This window comes from Arachis stenosperma, chromosome 2 (genome assembly GCF_014773155.1).
Source record: "Arachis stenosperma cultivar V10309 chromosome 2, arast.V10309.gnm1.PFL2, whole genome shotgun sequence".
In the NCBI taxonomy this organism is placed as follows: domain Eukaryota; kingdom Viridiplantae; phylum Streptophyta; class Magnoliopsida; order Fabales; family Fabaceae; genus Arachis; species Arachis stenosperma.
The window spans coordinates 106,358,962-106,375,021 of NC_080378.1; the positions used below are offsets into that span (position 1 = coordinate 106,358,962).

The 16,060-nt window shown below is 35.8% G+C and overlaps 2 protein-coding genes across 13 annotated transcripts; one reads left to right on the forward strand and one right to left on the reverse strand.

The window, feature by feature from the left end:
• The first annotated feature begins 1,787 nt into the window (after positions 1-1,787).
• On the forward strand, positions 1,788-4,240 carry LOC130962257 (uncharacterized). Of its 4 annotated transcripts, none has more exons than XR_009079770.1 (7): positions 1,788-2,445; positions 2,533-2,592; positions 2,719-2,831; positions 3,252-3,320; positions 3,563-3,614; positions 3,726-3,908; positions 4,007-4,240. XR_009079770.1 is itself a non-coding variant. In XM_057888427.1 (7 exons), the coding sequence occupies exons 1-6, from the start codon at positions 2,164-2,166 to the stop codon at positions 3,901-3,903; spliced, it is 708 nt and encodes a 235-aa protein (XP_057744410.1). In that variant the 5' UTR covers positions 1,795-2,163; the 3' UTR covers positions 3,904-3,908; positions 4,007-4,240. The 4 variants fall into 4 exon arrangements, 3 of the variants coding, with proteins under 3 accessions (XP_057744411.1, XP_057744410.1, XP_057744409.1); XM_057888427.1 differs by having other exon boundaries at positions 1,795-2,445; positions 3,772-3,908; XM_057888428.1 differs by having other exon boundaries at positions 3,726-4,240.
• Positions 4,241-4,290: 50 nt separating this feature from the next.
• Positions 4,291-14,870, reverse strand: LOC130962256 (uncharacterized). Of its 9 annotated transcripts, none has more exons than XM_057888422.1 (19): positions 13,715-14,870; positions 12,451-12,993; positions 12,248-12,367; positions 10,209-12,167; positions 10,022-10,138; positions 9,595-9,777; positions 9,429-9,491; positions 8,735-8,806; positions 8,389-8,646; positions 7,581-7,700; positions 7,390-7,449; positions 7,108-7,148; positions 6,928-7,005; positions 6,760-6,844; positions 6,098-6,275; positions 5,790-5,955; positions 5,414-5,475; positions 4,670-5,296; positions 4,291-4,566 (listed from the first exon to the last, which is right to left on the reverse strand). In XM_057888422.1, exons 1-15 carry the CDS (start codon positions 14,558-14,560, stop codon positions 6,144-6,146), a joined length of 4,677 nt encoding a protein of 1,558 aa, XP_057744405.1. In that variant the 5' UTR covers positions 14,561-14,870; the 3' UTR covers positions 4,291-4,566; positions 4,670-5,296; positions 5,414-5,475; positions 5,790-5,955; positions 6,098-6,143. The 9 variants fall into 9 exon arrangements, with proteins under 9 accessions (XP_057744405.1, XP_057744403.1, XP_057744401.1 ...); XM_057888420.1 differs by having other exon boundaries at positions 4,670-5,299; XM_057888418.1 differs by having other exon boundaries at positions 5,708-5,955.
• Between the last annotated feature and the right edge of the window lie 1,190 nt (positions 14,871-16,060).

Below are 16,060 nucleotides of genomic sequence, written 5' to 3' on the forward strand. Positions count from 1 at the left end.
CTTGAAAAATGTTTTTAGAAAAACGGGGTGAGTTTTACAACTTAGTGACTAGACAATACATCTATAATCAACATGAGTCCATATAAACTATTGTTATTAAAATCGGACCGGACTAACCGGTTCGACCGAAAAACCAGTGAACCAGACTCTATACCGATCCGATCCAATGATTGGACCGCACAAGACAACGAACCGGTGCAAATCGGACAAACTCAGAGTGAATCGGTGGAAACCAGTTAAATTTGGTAAAGATCGGTCCGACTGAATCGCTTCAGTTTCAAAATTTTCTCAAAATGAAAGAGATGGGGTTCAAACCCCCCCCCCTCTTCAAGGAGAGAAATGGTAGTCACAACCACCAAGCTGACTTGTTTGTTATTAATATATTTGCAAATTAAATACATATAGATATCTTTCAACAAATAATTTACTTCTATTTAATTTACTTTAATTTTAATTATAAACTCACTCATTCTTAAATTAATTATATTTTTATTTAAAATTAATTATAAATTCACTTATTTTTTTTCATAAATATATAATATCTATTAATATGTAGTATATATACTAGTATAATAGATATAAACTAATTAATAAATTATTAAAATTCAAAAATAATAGTTATTTTAATATAAAAACAAAATAAAAATATTTATGATAGAATAAAATTAACAAAATACTTATTGTTCTTGTTCCATATTGTTTTAGAATAGCTAGATATTTTTAAAATATTAATGAAAATATATATTTTAAATTTTAATTTTAAATTTTTTACTATGTTTTATTTTTTATTTATATAGGACCGGGTCAATCGGTTGAACCAATGACCCACCGGTTGAACCAATGACCCAGTGACCCAGTAAGCTGACTGGTTCGGTTCCGACAACTATGATATAAACATTATTACCAAATTAATTTTAATTAGAAAATAGTAGTTAATAATCATAAGTGAATTAATAAGAAAGTTCTCATACAAAAATCAAATCAAAATTTCACACTTAGGCGGCTCCACCTCTATGGGTAGCCCTTTCCTCTAGTGTGTCCGTACGGAATAACAGATCCAATGTGTGGTCTACACGTTAGTCTAGCAACGCCCCTGCTAGCTGAGGTTTGAACTAGATGCATCTAGGTTAACGTCATAACCACTGTGAACTACGGTTTTCTAATACGAGCCTCCCAAACCAATTCAAAACATATAATTTCAAATATAACCAATCTTTGATCTTTCAAATATATACAGTATCAAATCAAATCAAATAATACATTCTCATCAAAAATCCTTTTCAATCATATAAAATGTCGAATATACTTTACAAATTCTGAGTATATAAGTGAGTATCAATAATACTTCAATGTTTCAGAAACACATATTCAAATAAAATCAAATATTCTAAAATAATACAAAACTTCATCAAACATATATACAGTCTCATGTGCAAATTGAAAATCTGAATTTTACAAAAATAAATATTTAGTTCTAATAAATCCATTATTAAAATCAAATTCAAATCTTTTGTTGGTAACTTGTAAGTTGTAAGTATAGTCATAAAATTAAGCAAAATATATCAAAATAATTAATGATGTAAAGCCAAATAATTATAAACGTAAAGTTTACTCACCGTGTGATCTTAAGGGACCGAATAGACCAAACTCAAAGTGGCGAATTAAAGGATATAAAAGAGCGCAGGATTTGAACCGAAGTAGTAGTAACAATTTCAATTCTCGTTACAGTAACGTCAACAATAGCTCTAGTAGCAACAACATAGGACAACCATGGTAACAATGACAATGAATCCAATAGTCTAACTGCCTAAGGTGGTTTAAAATTGAGCAAAGGCAGAAAGGGATATCAAGCAAGATAGGACAAAGTCAATAATAAGACTTTACGGCAAGACAAGGTAGAACAAGATTAGTCTTACCTAAATCTAATTCGTTTTTTCTTCTTTTTCCCAATTCTCTGTCCACAGGCCTCCATCGTCCTCCTCTCTCTCTCTTCCCTCCTCCTTCTTCCTTTGCCATTGTCATTTCTCTCCGCCACCACTCACTCCGCCATTGCTGCCCTCCTTTCTTCTTTCTCCTCTTCTCCCGCTCTTCCTTCCTTCCTCCGCCATTGCTTTGTGTCTCTGTCCCTCTCTCGAACATACACACACACACTCTCTCTCTTCAATGTTGACGCTGCAGCGATTTCTGTTTGAACCAATTCACAAGCCTTTCCTACTCAATCCTCCTTCTTCTAAAACGCCGTCGTTTCAGCAACACCGTGTTTGGAGGACCAGAATCATAAAGGGTGCAATAGCAGAGTTAGAAGGAGACCTAGAGCTTCCACCAAACGCGGTTCGGAGAAAGAGGGACCCAAATTGGAGAGGTGGCTTCAGCCTCGGAATTGATTTGGGCATGGCCCGCACTGGCCTTGCCCTCACTAAAGGCTTCAACATTCGCCCTTTAACCGTAATAACTAACTCTCTCTCTCTCTCCAATTTTCATTTCTAAATCATGTTATTTTGTGTCTTATGATCGCAATAATAGTTGGTTTAGGTTTTGGAACTGCGAGGACAGAAGCTTGAGCTCAAGATAATTAACATAGCTGAACAACAGGTGTGGATTCTTTAAATTTGGTTAATGCAGATTCTTGTTTCTGTGTTAAGGGTTTTTTTAAAAAAAATTTGAAGATGATGATTGTGGAAGTAACTGTATGTGTATATGTATGTATGTTTTATATAGGAGGCTGATGAGTTTATAATTGGACTTCCGAGATCTTCTGATGGGAAGGAGACGCCGCAATCTAACATTGTTCGTAGTGTGGCAGGAAGACTCGCCGTTCGAGCTGCCGAGAGGTATGCCTATTTGGTCTCTCTTTTTTCCAGTTTCAAGGAAAATGAACATTAAGTGGATGCATTGGTGGTTGTACAATTTGCAATACAGGCACATTCTTTTGTGCTATTTGGATATATATACTGTCACATCATGCAAATAGAAGCATTTGATTGAGTGTGAATATAAAATCTTTCAAGATTAACATATTCTTCTAAGTTATGAATTTATGGTCAATTGGAAACTTCAATGTTTAATGACCCTTGCAACTATTTTAAGTAGCTTTTCCAATATCGCTTTAATTAGAAAAGGATGAGGAATTAATGATTGGATTCTTCTGCTTATATTTATATAATACAGGAGAGTGCCTGATGGATGCTGTGTTGATATAATTTTATCATTTGTCGTTTAATTCTGTGTTTCATATGTTGCTTTAATTTCAGGGGTTGGAGAGTATACCTACAGGATGAACATGGAACAACAACAGAGGCAGTAAATCGGATGATCACTATGTATTTACTTTGAATCTTCTTTATTGATTGTCTTATATCCTTTTCAATCTATCCACTAAGATGGCTAATTTCCAGTAATTTGAATGGTTAGGATAAAGTCAAATGAAGTTTTCTTTTAGGAGATATCACATCATCCTAGTTTCCATGAAGCCAATTTGACCTAGTAGAATACAACTTTGTTATTGTTGAAATTTAAGTTTCTTGGCGGATTGAATATTGATATACATCTACAACTCTTTCAGGGGTCTAAGTAAGTCCTCTCAGCACAGGAAGCTTGATGCCTATGCTGCCATGGTAAGTCAATATCTTGATTGTTGCCTTCCATGGCAATAATTCATTCATTCATTCATATACATCATGCTAGGGATATCTTTCTTTATTGGTCTTTTTCTGTTATAAATGCAGGCAGAACAAAACGCAGTTCTAAAACATTTTATATATTTTTCTTCAGATGGTATTGGAAAGATACCTATCCACATCAGGTCAGGGTACCGAACTTGTTCTGCCCAAGAACCTTGAATTACAAGAAAAACTTCGAAGGGGTCCTCCCAAAGATGCCGATTTTTTCTCGGATGAAGATTAATATAAGTACATGCTTTTTGGCTATTAGCCTCTATAGAGAATCCTAGAGATTTTTAAGTGGTCAAACACCCATGGGGGAATCTTATTTGAGCTGTTCTTTTCAGATTGCAAGCTAGCTTGAGGATGTTGTGGGGAAAATATTCCAACAATCAGTATCATGACGATGGATTAAATTATCCTTGTATGAGTACCAAATTTAACTACTCATTTAGCTGTCTATAGATCCTACCAACGTTTTTTCCGACTGTTTAAATGTAAAACATGTCCATTCAAGATATGAGTATTCGAAGCATTACAATTATGATAAGCATTTATACTAACTAATATTGTTTCTTTAATTTTGATATTGAAAACACATTCCCATGAGGGTTTCTTTCCTTTCCTCACATACATTCATAACATTAACATAGGAAGAACTTCGAAAACTCATTCAATTATAACATCATACAGTATTTTTTGGGCAAGTTATAATTATTTCATTCAATTATAACATCATACATTACAATTCTCTCTGATTATACTTGAAAAGGATCTCACTTTGGCTGCTCAATGCCCTGGAATAAATTTAATTGTATCTAATCAACTTTATCCAACTTGTCCTACTATTTGCTTTGGCTTTTCAGAATGGTGAAGGAAACTGCCAGTTTTAAAACAGCACAAAAACCTGAAATAATGGAAAACAGAATTTGAGAACAAAGAAAACATAATATCAGAGGGCAAAACAAAACAAATTGAGATGAAAGAAACTTCCAACTAGCATACAGTACCTCGGGCATACATCTGCACAAACTAGGGTGACATTTATGTTTACAGCAAGCTCAATGTCTTGCAAACAATAAATTCAGCTTTATGTTTACAACAACAAAGTCTATTCCCATTAGGTGTGAAATCGGCTATGAATCGAACGTCTCCCATTAGGTGTGAAATCGGCTATGAATCAAACGTCGTCATTGTATCCTATCATGTATTATATCTGTGGCAAAACCATTGACATATAGATCTCTCTTGATCACTTCATGCATGCTCTTTTTAAGTCTTCTGCTTCTGGTCACCTCTATATTTCATCCGATCCACCCAACTAATAAGAAGTGGGTCTTTTCCTCACGTGTCCGAATTATCTAAGTCGAAATTTCACTCTCTTTTCAACAATATGCACTACAATTTTTTCTCTTATATCATTGTTCCTTATTCTGTCCATACATGTACAACACTCATCCATCCAGGCATATTCCCATCTCGGTTATACTTTACTTATGTTTATTCTCATCCTTTACTATCCAACACTCCGTTCTATACAATACAGTTGGTCTAATGACAGTGCAATAAAAATTTATCCTTGAGTTTCGAAGGTGCTTTTTGTCGCATATAATCCAGCACATTTCACTTTGACCAACCTGCTGGAATGTTGGAAGCAAATTTGAGTTGAGTTCACTAGAAACAAATACAATGCAAACAAAGACAGACAGACAAACATGCATTCCTCTAGTTTTAAGAGAAAGAGAAACACTAACCCTGCATCATAATTATGGTGAGACTGCTGTGTGTGATTATCGTCTTCTGCTCTTTGCACCAGCTGCAAAGAAAATGTTCAAGAGCCTAAAGCCAAGTAAATGACGCAAAAACTTCCACCTCATGGAACTAGATTGAAATTAATTGCTAACGAAATAACTATTAAATGTTTGGTTCCATGGGCAAAAATCAAATGTCCGAGGAAGCATGGTACAAATGTTACATACTATACTAGTATACAACTATTAAAATTCTGTATACCAAAAGCAAGAGAACATCTTTGAGCTGGGGCTTACCGAGCACTTGGAGGTCAAGGCATGAAAAAATAAACGTTCATCAACTTCTGCAACACCAATATATAGCATTTGGAGTACCAACCTTCAGCTAGTGATCAGCTTCTAGTACCACGAATGGAGGCCAAGGCATGAGAAATTAACTTCAGAATATCACCCTTCACTTAGCAATCAGTTTCATCCCGTCCATACCGCTTAACCAGAATACCAGACCAATCCAGACATCCGCACAGCTTGCACCACTCAAGAACCTGCCAAAGAGAATGAATAAGATAGGGTAAAAGATACTCAAACGATCATCTCAACATCCTTCATTGTAATGAGCAAAAATTAAAGTCGACTTCATGATAAATATTAGTGTCATGGTCTCCAGTCATTGGTGACTTGAACTACCTTTCAGACAAAAATAACTTTTCCAGTCTTTCATGAGATGAGAATCTTATGAGTTTGATACATCAAGATTAGGGATGATTTTTGGAAGCAGTCTGTAAGGTCGCTTTGAACATGATTCGCCATCACTGTTTAGGAATGTGAGTTCATTCTCAAGAACAGAATAAGCTTCTGAAAATGCCTGCACCAAATAGTATTTAACTTCTTAAATACAAGCATAATTCTTAAACAAAACCTAGTACAGGCAGAAGATGAATGAATGACACGATTAAAAATAATTCAAGAATCCACCTCGGTGTATCCCAATCCAATTCAGGGTTAGTGACTTAAGAGCCTTATCCCTTTCCTTTTTTGAGAAGGAAAAAAAAAATATCCCTTCACTTATACTTGCAGTTCTTAAAAAGTTGGAAATGTATTTGTGATCTAATAAGATTTCAAATTCAGTCACCTAAAATATAAATACATCATAATAATCAGTGACGAGAATAAAGTACGAGTATAACAGATGGTTAACTAAGCTCTATCATTCTCCAATACTAGATAAGAGATTTTGCATGCCATCTTTAGGTGAGTTTTCTTTTTTGTCATCATGGCTTAGTAAAGGCCAACTTTTGCAACAGAAATAAGTCAGAGTAATTGGTTATAACTGCACTATTATTTATTACCTTAATACATTGATGTATCCTGAAGCAATTCCTTCCAACATTATTTGTTGGATAAAGAGGATCATCTATGTGTATTGGATCAATACTGCAGAAACAGTAATTATGACTTAATTGCAGAAAATGAAAATGATATAATACTAGAGAGAGAAAGCTTAGTTGCTTTATTACCTACAACCTCTTTCTCTTTTTATGTAGAGCCCACTTCCCTGCACTGATAGCCGCATTTGTCGAGGATCAAACACATTCCTATAAGAAAATCATCAAATCAAGTTCTGACCAAATAACCTTAAAATATCATTTATGTTGACTGTAATAGAAACGAAGCATATAAAATTATCATTAACTTACCCAAAAAAGTAAAGAAAATCCATTAGAAGGCTTCCATAGCTCTGCAAGAAAAATAAGTTTATTTAGTAGCAGCGGAATGCCTGGAACAAGAACTAACTGAACAGTTGATTAGACAAAAATGGAGCTAATGCCGGATATTGCTTCCTTCCCATTGTTTCAGTCAACTATTTGAAGTCAACATAAAGCTTTTCGATGATACAAATTTATAAGGTTTGCATAGCTATCAACAGCTAGATTCTATGATAAAAAAAAAATTTGAATAACAGAAAGACCCAAGTTTACTTGGTTGATTGACCGGCCGAGATGGTGCTCATGCTGAAGAAAGCGTATAATTAGTAAAACCTGTATATAAAATCAAAAGAAATGCAAGATTAGCAGACACGTACTCCAGTTTTCTACAAAAAGGACAAAAAGGATTTGGCAAGTTCACTGAGAAATTATTATTAGACGTAAAAGAAAGCAGTCGTACATACCAAACAATACGAGCTTAAGCCACCAGAGTAGGACTGATCAAGGCTCCGGTCTGCCAAAAATTGTTTCAGTACCAAAGCAAGTGGAATAGCAGCAGGAAATTGGTCTGTCAATGCCTTAACCTACAAGTAGCAATGTCACAATGTTGATTTGCCTAAAAAGAGTGAAGGGCACATAATACATATCACTACAAGTATTAATTTTACTATAATGAATACATTCAAGAACAGAGAATAAGAGAACCGCTTAAATGATAGGGCATCCAATTATAATATGTAACATGGAAACTATATGCTCACAATGTGCCAAATATAGCTTCAATACATAAGAAAACTTTTATCCACAACCAAACAAACAAAAAGGTAGAAGATTGAGATTATATCCTTTTTTACTCCTAACATTTTGAAATCAGTGTCACTTTGTCCTAAAATATTGACATCAATTTAGTCCAAACATTTTTAAGTTTAACACAGTTTGGTTTCAGAAAGAATTGACATCTATTCATGACACTGAGTTTTGAAATTTCATCTAGTTCATAAGATGAAATTATCTGACCTCAATAGGCAAGAATAACATAAAAATTATAACAGTACACTGAGATCAAATTTATTAAGGACCAAACCAATGTTAATTTCAAAATGTTAGTATTTATAAAAGAGATTTAGAAAATATCTAACGCTAAGCATTGGAACTGAAGATTCAATACTTGTATCCTTTTAGTGCAAATAAGGATATATTTACATCAAAAGAGTAACTATAACAATGAATAAAACAAACCAGAGTAATTTTCTATAGCCACGGAAAAATTACCATTTCTGTTGTTTGGAGTCCCGTATGTGATGGTGACTTAAAGCTGATGTCAAGTCGAACTGATTTGGACTCTTTGGAGGAATCAAAATTTATTCCAGAGCTATTTGGAAAAGATGAATCTTCTAATTGGATAGCATCAGAATGACTGTCATTACCATGTTCATTATGAGTACAGTGTGGTTCTTCCTTTAATGATTGTACCATAGAAGAAGATATAACCTCCTGAGGTACTTCCACAACAAGCATAATAATAGGTATCTGACACCAAAAGGAGACAGAATGTAATCAAAATAAAATTAAGGATAAAAATACTTCATAGTTTATAGCTTAGGAGAAGAAATCTTACAGCTGTGTTTTCCACTGTCTTCAGTGAATCACTCTTAACCCAATCCTGGTTGGCAAGATACCTAGCTGCATGCTGGTTTACCAACAAATAGAATGTCAATTTTTTTATATGCTGAAAAAAATTGTATTTTCTCATTATTATTAATTTATTATTACATAAAATTTACTCCAAACAAGAAAGCAAAAATTCTACTTGAATTTCATCTTTAAAAAAAAAGGAACAAACAAGAACAATTTGTTCTTAAATATCTGTCAAATTAAACCTATTCTTTCAAACAGGCAGAATTGGATCACCTAACAAGTTGCAGAACACATGCATTATATATTGTGACCGAGGAATAAAGGGAAACACATTCTGCAGTCTCCTTTTACGGATAGCTGTAACTTTAGACAAATCTGTGTATATAATGATCAACATGTGTATAATCAAATATAACACCATAATTTATTGTACTCTCAAACACCTCACAACACATTATTTCCACTTCTTTCACATAACATAGTACACTTATTAGGATCTAACAATTAATCAACAAGCTGGTGAGTGCAGATTATTTTAAATCTGTGTACTGCATTATATATATTTCACCATACCTTCCATAAATTCTATACATATCCTACTTAACATATATATTGTACACACCTGGCAGACATAAAATATGGGCAACACAGGGCCTCATTCATTGTCAACATACCTGAAGACATGTTTCTTTGATACCATTACGACCTTCAAGTATTCCAGCTTCTTTAATAGGTTCCTGAAAATTTTATTCAAAAGATTAAAATGAAACAAAAGGGAAGTTAACCCTTCAAAGTAAAAACAATAGCTAAACACATGAGAGAACAAAGAAAACAATTTACCAGGTTCCTCACTGGAGGGAGGACAACCACAAGGTCAACATCACTTGTGGGAAGAGACATGCCAGTTGCATTTGATCCAAATACATTTGTCCTGGATCTTGGCCACAGAACCTGCAGAGATCTAGTAACTCTCTTGACAGCCCAATTAATGTAAGGCCTCCTACTCAAATTTTCTGCAGCAACCTTGGATTCCATAATAATAATATTATATAACTATTAGAATCCTTTGTCTCTTCTGCTGGCACTAACATGAAATATGAGGTTTCTTGACGTTGGAATTTTATTTGGAAAATTTTCAAATATAGCCCTACCATGCAGATATACAATGATGGAGACAAAACAATTAACAGATCATGAAGCTGTAGGAAGCACTGTGCAAGTATGCTCAATTAACACAGCTCAAAAGATAAAGCTATGAGTCCTATACCTGTTTACAGAAAGAATCAATCTCATCATGGAGAAGGCCATGCATCAAAGACAAAGATGAACTCCGTGCAGAACAGCTTTGTAACTCGGGAGGTTGCAAAGGAATGGTCACATCGGGCTGTATAATGAAAGAAACCCAATGAATACCAACACACACAAAGTAGGACTTAGGTGAGAATCTTTCTTACATGCTCCTGGTCACGTGGTATCTGTGACATAGCAATCAGGCGGTCCTGCAGAAGGGCTGCAGGTAAAGGCTGAATCATAGATCTCACTGCAAGACTATTGCTTCTCCAAGACGGCCAAACAACTTCGGCACCATCCATTCTTAGGCAAGCTTCATCCAAATTACTTCCATCATGATACCAACCTCTCATTCCCCAATGCCTTGGGCTGGAACTACCAGATCTAACACTAGGGAAACCCCTTTGTTTCCTGGAGTCACTCACAGGGGATGGTGGAGGTGGACGTGGAGCCCGTGGAACACAAAGCACTACAGGTGATGGTGGCCGCTTTATACGAGGCTGCTCCCGCCTTGTCGGGGGAACACAAGGGCTTTTATGATCAACACTGCGCTTAAAGTCAGATCTTGACCTTTCCCTTGATAAGTTAGGAATAATTATTGGGCGTAGAATGGGATATGGATGTGAATCACCCGCCTTCCCTTCCACTTCCCCAGCTAAATTATTACCCAAAGAACCAGAAGTATCTTCATCCCCTGCAGCATCTGTAACAGAGGAAGAATGCAATATCTTTCCAGGTACTTCATTACTTGACATCACATAACTGACAGTTTGAGGACCAGTCCCTACAGGATCAAAAGGCGAACAAAAGGCAGCAGCAGTGGGTGAAGTCAGACCATTTGTACTATATGAAGATGAGAAAGCAACCATGTCATCCACTGCCCTATTCATATCAGCTTCACGCAGAGCCCATAAACTGTCATCAGAGCTAAGAGAGGGTGGCCGGGAGAAACCATTTCCTGGATAATCAGAAGAGTTCCAATACATTATGCCACCACCGAAATATTGGTTATAATCTATTCCAGAAACAGCATGAACCTCGTACTCTTCTTCTGATACCCAATGATTGTCAAATTCATCTGCTAGCTCTTGCGCATTTGCTATATCAGGTAAATCAAATATATCCCCAGAATATTTTCTTTCATCGTCTGGAGCTGTTGCATCAACCTGGACGCTGTGAACAGCCAATCCTTTTGAAAAGGTACACTGCCGCCGGGTCATAAAACCAGAATCATAATTACCGTTTGGCGGTGCAGCCATGCCACCACGAAAAACAGGAGGCCAGTCTAAACTCATAGGAATAGGATGAGACAGTATTGGGTTGCGTCCACCTTCAATAGGAGTGTTTCTTGCCTGCTGTAATGTGGGGACAAATGAGTGGCAAAAGTGATTATGCCAATTCCGCCCAACATCCAAATGCAATCTATCAGTAGCAGGAGGGAGATGAGAATTAAAAGATGGAAAATATACAGAAGGTACACCAGGCCACTCATATGGACTACATTTCGAGAAAGCTGAATTTCTACATTCAAATAGGCATCTATCTCGCTCCTTCAATAGCCCAAATTCCTTTACATGAACCTCTCTGGTTAGTTTGTCAGGAACAGATGGCTTTACATCAGCTTCTGGAACACATACGGAGTTAAGAGAACCTGTATCTTCTTTACTGGAGAAACTACCATGCTTCAATTCATGTGACGGAGGATTTTGTCCATTACAATCTACATCACAAGCTGAACAATCTATTTCCTGAGACATAGTTTTCCCTTGATTTGATGCTAAACAACGCTGAGGACCTAAACCATTGCAACTTTTAGAAAGATCCTCAACATTTTCTTGCTCAATCGCCTCGGCAAAACTGTTCTTTGTACTTGAGGAGTGGATGTCACTACCATTCAAATAATCATTTTTGGCATTTTCAATGGAAGATTTATCAAAAACCATATCACATATTCCCACCTCATCTTCAGAAATAACAGTAGTAGAGGCAGCATCTATAATGGACTTTTGAAAATTGCTAGCTTCACGGCCAGTGGTTGTGTTTTTACATTTATTTTTCTCTTTCCTACTTTTTCTTGAATTAGTTCGAAGTTTGTTAGCGTCCAACCGCCGAGTATGATCCTGCTGGCAGGAAGTTTGTGATAAACCATTTAAATCTTCAGCGAGAAATACTATCCAAATTAAATGGGGCAAAAGATAGAAACCTTTTTTGCAGTTGACGATATGCTCCCAGTAGAAATCTCCTTTCCAAGATGATCATTAGGAGGTTCCTTGGATCCCACTAAATCAGCCTTCTTTTCATTATCCACTAAACAATCAATGTCCTGAAATATTAGAGGGATGAAATCAGGATTTTAAACAGACATGCCATGCAATAAAATAGCAGACAACTCTTAAACAATAGTACCTTTTGTGGCTTTTCACGTGAAATACCATTCACACATGTGTAAGGGACATGATTTTGCTTCTTAGTGTTGCGGGTTCGTCCCTTCTTTTTACGATTAGACGCACTAGGCTTTTCCTTAGACCTTCCTGATGAAGATTTATCAAGCTCCTCTGATAGAAGTTCAAATTTTGTGCAGTCCAGTGATATAACCATTAGGAGTCCTCGTATTTTTCGCAATATACAATCAGAAACAGTACACACAGAATCCAATGAACTAAAGAATAGCTCTCCTATATCGTAGTCAATATTAAGAACTGATGTTATCACCATATTAACATCTAGAAGCACGAGCAAAGAATTAAGGGCTCTGGCTAAAGCGGAAGGTTTGTTACAAAAAGCTAATGGTGTAACAACTGTTCCAAATTCTACATCATTGGGAAATGCTGTGGTGGTCCTTTGAGCAGATGCAGTACGGTTATATTGAAGAAATTTATCAACTCCCACACTGTATAGCCAAATCTCATCCTGAGAGGCATTATGTGCCACTTCCAAAATTTCACGAGTCTGAAAACTTATGATTCAAAAGTTAGCCCCATGCTTTGAGAAGGTCTCACAAACATACTAACCCAAATTACATGTATGAATATTCCAACTGACGACATCCCCTGATGTGAATCCGTAGAAAAGGAAAGAAATAGAACCATTCATCCAAGATTAAACAATGGGAAATATGACTTAAATATAACAAAGTATAGATGGATTCATTATTAAATATGACTTAACTATAATGGTATAGAAGGCAAAATGAAAAAATTTTCCTGACAAACTATATCAGGTTAAAATTTTCCAAACTATCCTAATTCCCAGCAGCTCAACTTTGAAAAAATTGTCTTCCTAAGTATTAATTATCATAGCAATTCCACTGAACATCTTCCTAATTATCCCCAACAATACCGATTTCGGTTTAATATTCCTAATTTCCCTAAATTTTCCCAATAATTAGCTCGACTTTCAAAATATCATCTTCCTAAGTAGTAATTATCACAGCATTTGCACTCAAATCTTCCTAATTATCCAGCAACACCACTTTCAGCTTAATATGTTCCTAATTTTCCTAGTAACTCCATCTTTTAACTTTAACATCTTCCATTTAACGTTTTATTTTTTTTCTTAGCTCAAATATGGAAAATTATTAACCATTTATGATTTATCATCAACTATTCAATTCACACTAACACTAAACCAAAATTAACAACTTTTTTGAAAGTTCCCAAATGGAAGGTACCAAAGGTTTTGCAGCTCTGCTCAAAATTGTTGTTAAGGCCCTCTTCCTTGTCACAGCATCCAGATTACTCCACCAATCCACACATCCCTTCTTCCTCCAAAACACATTCGCTGAGACTCCGGCCAAATTCATCTTCTCCTTCAACTTAACACCTCTCTTCCTCCCTCCTCCCCCTCCACCTCCTCCCCCACTATTCAACCACGCCAGCCGCATCGCAACCTCAATCCTATTCGCCAAAAACGCCTCAATCCGATAATACCCCATTGCCTTTAGCCAATTCAGCTCAACCCAATTATTCCCAATCTCATTCTCCTCCCCTCTCAAGAACCCGCCATTCGAAATTCGGTCCATAACGTCCACAAACCGGTCAATGTCATCCACCAAATTCTCAGCAACGGTAAAGGCGTCGAGGCAAGCCGCCGAACAGGAGCACGCTCCAGCGCCTTCATTTCCCTCGGCCGACTCGAACAGCCGGGCGGAGTCAAAAAGAACCCGCCCGGCCACGGCCGAGTCGGCGGAGTCGGCAGCGCGTGCAAGGAGGCCACGGGAGCGCTTGAAGCAGAGAGTGGGGAGGAATGGAGGGTGAGTGGAGGGAAGGTCAGGAAGAACAATGAAGGAGCCATGGCCGTTGGATCGGAGCTTGGATATCATGCGGAGGAGAGTTTGGACGAAGGTTGGATCGACGATGGTGAGTGCGGATTGACGGTGTTGGAGGGAGAGGGATGAAAACCATTTGAGAATTTGGGATCTAGGGTTAGGGTTAGGGTTTGAGGATTGGGATTGGGAATGGGAGTGGTAGAGGGAGATGTGAGAGGTAAGCGAGTCGATGAGTTGGTGGTGAGCCATTGGAGCGAGTTGCGAAGAAGAAAAGTTTTGAATAGTTTGGTTTTATTGTTAGGGGTTACATTTTTACATGACATGAATCTTCATGACAGTGGAATCAGAGATAGAGAAAGAGAGAAAGAGGAAAATGAAATGACGAAAAGGGATGCGAGGAATGTACGCTGACGCAGGTGTATGAGGGACCTCTATTTTGGTTGGTTAGTTGTGTGGTGTTTCGTGGCTGCCACGGCCCACGGTGGTTTTGTTTTTCGTTGTCACGGTGCTCTGTGTGTTTCCTGTGGGCTGCGAAGGAGACAATATTTTACAAATTTTATGCCTTGTTTTAAGACTTTGAGGTTGAAGAAGACTAGGCTAATATTTTTAAGAGTAAAGTTTAGTCCTAACAAAAATTTTTAATTTGGTCTTCTAAAATAATAAATAGTAGACACATAATATTTTTTATTAATTTATCAACTAAAATTTAATAGTGATATTTATATATATCGTTAATTATTTAGATATGTCTATCTATAAAAAATAGTCATATAAATAATAATTTTTAAAGCAAAATTTTACTTATTTTGATAGGATTTATGATAAATAGAGAACAGTTAATAAATAATATATGAAAACTCAAAAAATAATAAATATTTCAATGTCCAAAACTACATCATTTTTCTATTAATATGATAATAATGAGACATGCACCACTGGAAATAATGAAATATATGGATAATCCAGTTTCGTTTCCACACTATTTATTAACAGAAGAATGTACATGTCCACCGTTTATTATCTTAAAATATCCTCGATAATCTAATTATCACTTTACCCTATTTTTAATCATAAAAAGATTGGGTTTAGTATATGCTTTTAAATTATTAAAAGTTTTAAAATGTTTATTATTAGTAATTTTAAAATATGTTTTTAAAACACATGCTAATTGAATTCTAAAAAATTTAATTGCATAACTTTTAATCATAATAGATATATAAACTAATAATGAAAGATTTTTTCCAAATTAATTTATATTTTTGTATAGATGTTATTATTAATATTTAACTTTTTAAGATAAAAAATAGTAATCTATTATTTGAATAAATTACCAATTTAATCTTTGAAATAAATGAACGTATTTGTTATAAAAAAAAAAATACCATGTTTACCGAAATGTTCAAAATATTGTAAAAAAATAAAATTACTTTTGCATATTTTGTAATAATATTCATTACTCATTACTTAACTATATAATCGGTTGGGAGTAAGATTGGTGAGGTTCTTAAGAGTAAAAAAAATTGAAACAAACATTTTTTTTTAGAGAAATGAGTGTTGGGGAGAGCAAGAGAGAGAGCCTAACGGTAAAACACGGTGAGGGAAATGATTTGACTAGTAGAAGTAACAAAGGGGAGAGTGCGGGGGGTTTTGTATCTGGTGTAAAGGTGGATGGAGATAGGGTTGTGCACAAAACTTTTGACTTGGGAACTAAGGTCTCTTTCTGTGACAAAGTGGTGGGGGCGTCGGATC

Coding starts and splice junctions, on each gene's coding strand:
- LOC130962257 (XM_057888427.1), top strand. CDS start 2,164: ATGTTGACGCTGCAGCGATTTCTGTTTGAACCAATTCACAAGCCTTTC. Junction 2,446..2,532: donor TCAACATTCGCCCTTTAACC/GTAATAACTAAC, acceptor TAGTTGGTTTAG/GTTTTGGAACTGCGAGGACA. Junction 3,615..3,771: donor TTGATGCCTATGCTGCCATG/GTAAGTCAATAT, acceptor ATTTTTCTTCAG/ATGGTATTGGAAAGATACCT.
- LOC130962256 (XM_057888424.1), bottom strand. CDS start 14,560: ATGGCTCACCACCAACTCATCGACTCGCTTACCTCTCACATCTCCCTC. Junction 8,807..9,428: donor TCAAAGAAACATGTCTTCAG/GTATGTTGACAA, acceptor TTGGTAAACCAG/CATGCAGCTAGGTATCTTGC. Junction 6,276..6,759: donor GGATACATCAATGTATTAAG/GTAATAAATAAT, acceptor TATTTGGTGCAG/GCATTTTCAGAAGCTTATTC.